A 4,525-nucleotide genomic window follows, 5' to 3' on the forward strand; every position below is an offset into this window, starting at 1 on the left:
TGCAAACAGTTGCAGTGCGAGAACTTCTCAGAAATAGCGAATCCACTCAGTATTTTTCTGCAGTGAATTAGTAGGCTTTTTTCTTATGCATGTGTAAAGTGAGGCTCAAAAACTTAACTCTTGGCCTGAGTTATTACAAACCCAAGCATGAAATTAGAGGATGTTGTCTTTCAAGCCTTGCTCTACCCAGTGAGCAATGTCTCATTGCTTAAAGAAAACCAAATAGTGGGTGATAAGTGCTGAGAGCTGAGCCCTGCGTTGTGGTGGTTGCTGCCATTTTCCAGACATTTCTGGAGTAAGAGCAGGATCTATAAATCTTAGCATTATCTCATTAAAAACAACCAAATGTTTGGGCCTGGGAGATTGGGGCTTGAAATGCTTATGGGTTTCCCTTGGAGGAAACTTAGAGCTGTTGATGTTCAAAGGGAGCCACATCCAGCTCTCCTGATTGGAAAAACATGGACAGGGAGGAGATGCCAAGACCCGTAGCTGCCTTGTGTCTGCAGCACCAGTGTCAAAACACTTAAGAACTTCAGTATGAAATTGGGGTTTTAAGGTTTACATCTCAGGGATGTCAATAGGGGAGCAGCAAACGGACCCACCAGAGCATCCAGCCCTCGCTGTGTTCACGGGTTGGGGCAGAAGAGCTGACCCTGCTTGCCCCTGTGTCCATGGGTGTAAAACTCTGCTTTTTTACATGTTTTAAATGTATTTCCTGCTTTGGTTCAATCCTGTGTTTAAACAGAGGAAGTTACATAGGGTTATGCAGTTACTCCTCATTCATTCATTGATATTTAATGACAAATACGGGTCAAGCTTTGAAACTTGCTATTTGCATACTTGCCTTCTAATAGGGACTTGGAAAATCTCTTCTCAAGGATAAGTAGAGGCCTTAAAAGTGAAATTAGGAAACTCAAGAGCCTAAGGCCACTGGATGGACAACATCTTTCACTTGTACTCGCTAATAACAGCCTGAACCCCTTGGTCTTTGGGCTGAATTTAGTGTGCTCGCTGCAGCTGTTAGTCAGCAACTGCTTGTTAAACTGTGAGGTATTTTCCTCTGCAGGGTATTTCAGTCATGCGTGTCATAAGCAGAATTTGAGAGTCATTTCAAGTAGATCCTCAGCTTCAGCTGCAGCTTGGGCTTGTGCTGCACTTTCTGTATGTTCACAGCCGCCTTAGGGCTCTGTCAGTGGCCAGAACAAGAGCTGCCCATCCGCGTTTAACTCCTTAGGTATATAAGAAAAATGTTGCAACCTCCTATTGTGAAGGTTTACTTTATAAAGGCTCATTTTAGGACAGAGCAGAGGGGGCACCCCAGTTTGTACTATAAGTATATGCAACTCAGCAATGAATGAAACCCGGTCCTTTGATACTAGGAGAAGTTAGAGGGCTTGTAAACATCTCAGCTCAAAGCTTCCTACAACAGGCTGAGCCCTCAGGTGTGGTTGAACCAGAGAACATGTGGACAGTATTGTAATTAGGTAAAAGTAATATATTGGAAGTTTAAAAAATAATCAAATGTTCTAGGCCATCATCCAAGACCTGCACTGGGTGCAGTGGCTCTTGTCAGTGTTGATGTTAATGGAGGGGAAGCATCACTTGGCTTCTCAGGAATGCTGTGGGCAAACAAGCTGGACCAAGTGCAGAATGATGCTGTGAAAATGCTGGAAATGAGAAGTAGAAACATTGGCTTATAAAGGATCACAGGTGTAATTAATTTCAAATAAAATTTAGAAATCAGAAACCAAGCTTGGCAAATCATTATTCCCATATGAATGCATTACTTTATAGAATCCTTTAGATAAAAATATGTGAAGTATGAAGTTAGCAGAATAATATTGACATTATTATAGTGCAGTTTGACTCCTTGTTTTGTTCTTTGAACCAAAAATTAGACTACAATGGAGAATCATACTGATCGCTGGATTTGCAGTTAGGTAAGAAAGAACTTGTGTAGTGTTACAGCCGAGGTCCGTGATTCAGGGGTTTTTATTTTTAAGCTGGAATGCCAAATGCTGAGTGACAGTGCTAAGTTTGTACACCTCTGCTCAGATCCCTCTGTGTATGAGTTTGTATTCACTTGGTAGCACTGGAAACAGCATGGACAGGAGGGGGTTCAGGAAAGCCGCCCCTCAGAACCGAGCCAGATGGGTGGATTTGCAGATGTGAAATTGGAACCCCAATCAAAGGTCACATTTTGTTTTACAGAAACCTCAGGGTTTCAGTGAGTTCCAGGGTAAACTGACACTTCCAGGGCTCTGGGTGACCACATGGGAAAGTCAGGTTGAAGTAGGCAACAAAAACATTTGTTTTAGGGGGTTCCCATGGTTTGGTGTCAGTTACAAACAAACGAAACTCACTTCTTCAGCAAGGCTCCTTTCCTTATGGGTTCAAGGCTGGGTTTCCAGATTGTTTTCTTTTAGCCACTTGGTACTTGGCTGTGCCCTGTATGGGACAAGATTTGGGGGTCTCTCTGCAGCCCCAGGACACCTTTCTCTGGCTCTGTGCTCCCAGGGATGAGTCCCACGCAGCTCCATGGCAGCCGAAAACCGGACTCGAGCTCCCTGTGTGTTACGTGGTTTCTGAGCAAGGAAGCCTTGCCATTGCTCTTGTTCAACCAGTAGCTCATTTTCTCATTTCCTTTTTAAAATCAGAATTGAAATGGAGCTAATTTGCTGTTGGGTTGTACTATCTTATTACTTCTGCAGCTGTAAAGTTGACTTGTAAAATTGAGTTGTAAATCCGTGACTTCACTGGGAACAACAGAGCTGTGCGCAAAATCAACTTCTGTTAAAAATGCCAATTTTTGCTGCTTTCCCAGACGTGTGCTGATGTCCAGGGGCTCAGCTAGGCAGGTGACAGTAGTTCTGCAATAGTTTACACCTCTAAGGCTGCCTTTCTCTGTGTTTTTTCCCTCTGCAGCTCTTCTGGGCCAGGTGATGATACACAGTTGGCTTCTCCCCTTGATCCTCCCGAGCAACCCTTAGCTGTTTCTGCGGAGAGTGGAAATGCTGACCCCGTGGATGCTGCTGAGCTGACTGCAGCAAGGTATGGTTCAAGGTGTTATTCAAGTAGCGCCAGGGGAGAGTTAGATTGGATATTAGGAAAAATCTCTTTACTGAAAGAGTGGTCAAGCACTGGAAGGGGCTGCCCAGGGCAGTGGTGGCGTCCCCATCCCTGGAGGGGTTCAAGAAGTGCCTGGATGTGGCACTTGAGGACATGGTTTAGTGGCCATGGTGGGGTTGAGCTGACAGTTGGACTTGATGATCTGAGAGGTCTTTTCCAACCTGGATGATTCTGTGTGGTTGTACAGGGCCATTGCAGCGGGAGCGGTGGGGAGCAGCTGGAGCTGCTCGCTGGTGTGGGCGGGTGGAGGACCACGGAGGTCAGCGCTAGCTTAGGAATTGCGATCGCTCCTCTGGGGTGGATCTGATCTATGTCTGGTATGGCCAGTTGCTGGTGGGTTTGCTGAGTCTGTCTGTAGGCAGTGGAACATCTGTCAGCGGGAATCTTTACAGAATTTAAACCTCCCTCTATGAAAACCATCAAAGGAAGGTGCTGTTTTCCTTTCTCGGACATTGATTCATTTTGCCACATAAGTGGTTCATGCCATGTGAAGGTACAACATATACCTTGTATTTTTTAGGTGCTCATACTTTTTTATTATTAGTACAAGGTAACTGATCCTTTGTCCATTTTCTTTCATTTTGAGAAGTTCTTTAACAGTGCAATGCTGATTATAAAGCATTCAAGTATCTCGTCTCTGTTGAACACCGGGATTTTTGGCTTCTTTTACTTTCACCAAGAAGAGAAACCATTGCTTTATTTGTGCTGGTGACTGTTGGGTTGTCACGATCCTTGGGTGCAGGAGTTTGCTGTAACTGCCAGCAGCAGAGGAAGCCTTGCAGGGTGTGTTTACCCTTCGATCACTGTGTAGTGAAGTCAGTGGAGTGTAAACATACACAATATATTTAAGCTGGCATTAAACTGGTTAGCTGAAGTAGCAATAATACGCTATCAAAGGCAGCAAGGAGCTTGTATGGTTTGCTCAGTCCACCTTAAAAACTGAGTAGCTTTGCTATTTAGCCTGTACTGGTCTTCCTCAGTCCCCAGACTGGTGAGGTGCTAATGCTGGCTGGGTGAATCTGTGAGAAACAAACTTTTTCCTACAATTTGGGTAAGGTGACCTAGAGAAGCTGATGATGTGGATTTCTTCCAGTTCTTGTAAGTCTTCAATCAAAGAGTTGTGTTTCTTTGTGTTTAACAAATGTAATTGGGTTACTGATGGGTTTTTGTGGGTTTTGTTTCTTTTCTTGCTGATGGGTTGTTGGCCACAGTAGCAAGGCAGTTAGAAAAGAGCGAGCAGTAATTGAGGAGGAGCTGTGAGCTGCTGTCTGAATGCGGAGGAAGGAAAAAAGACCAACAACAGAAGTGGCAGGAGGATTTATGTATGGTCTGTGGACTCCACTCTGAAACAGAAGACTCTGTTGCCCTTGGGGTGGTAGTTTGCTGTCTGTAGGGA

The 4,525-nt window shown here is 44.6% G+C and overlaps 1 protein-coding gene across 1 annotated transcript in view; it reads left to right on the forward strand.

Annotated features, from left to right (window-relative positions):
- Positions 1-2,925: 2,925 nt before the first annotated feature.
- The window catches only part of TACC2 (transforming, acidic coiled-coil containing protein 2), a gene marked incomplete at both ends in the record, with an annotated part of 72,485 nt that continues 70,885 nt past the window's right edge, over positions 2,926-4,525 (forward strand). The window contains one exon of the mRNA XM_010182702.1: positions 2,926-3,051. Coding sequence (XP_010181004.1) covers positions 2,926-3,051 — 126 coding nt within the window. The remainder of the gene's footprint in view (positions 3,052-4,525) is intronic.

This window comes from Mesitornis unicolor, unplaced genomic scaffold (genome assembly GCF_000695765.1).
Source record: "Mesitornis unicolor isolate BGI_N332 unplaced genomic scaffold, ASM69576v1 scaffold2444, whole genome shotgun sequence".
In the NCBI taxonomy this organism is placed as follows: Eukaryota; Metazoa; Chordata; class Aves; order Mesitornithiformes; family Mesitornithidae; genus Mesitornis; species Mesitornis unicolor.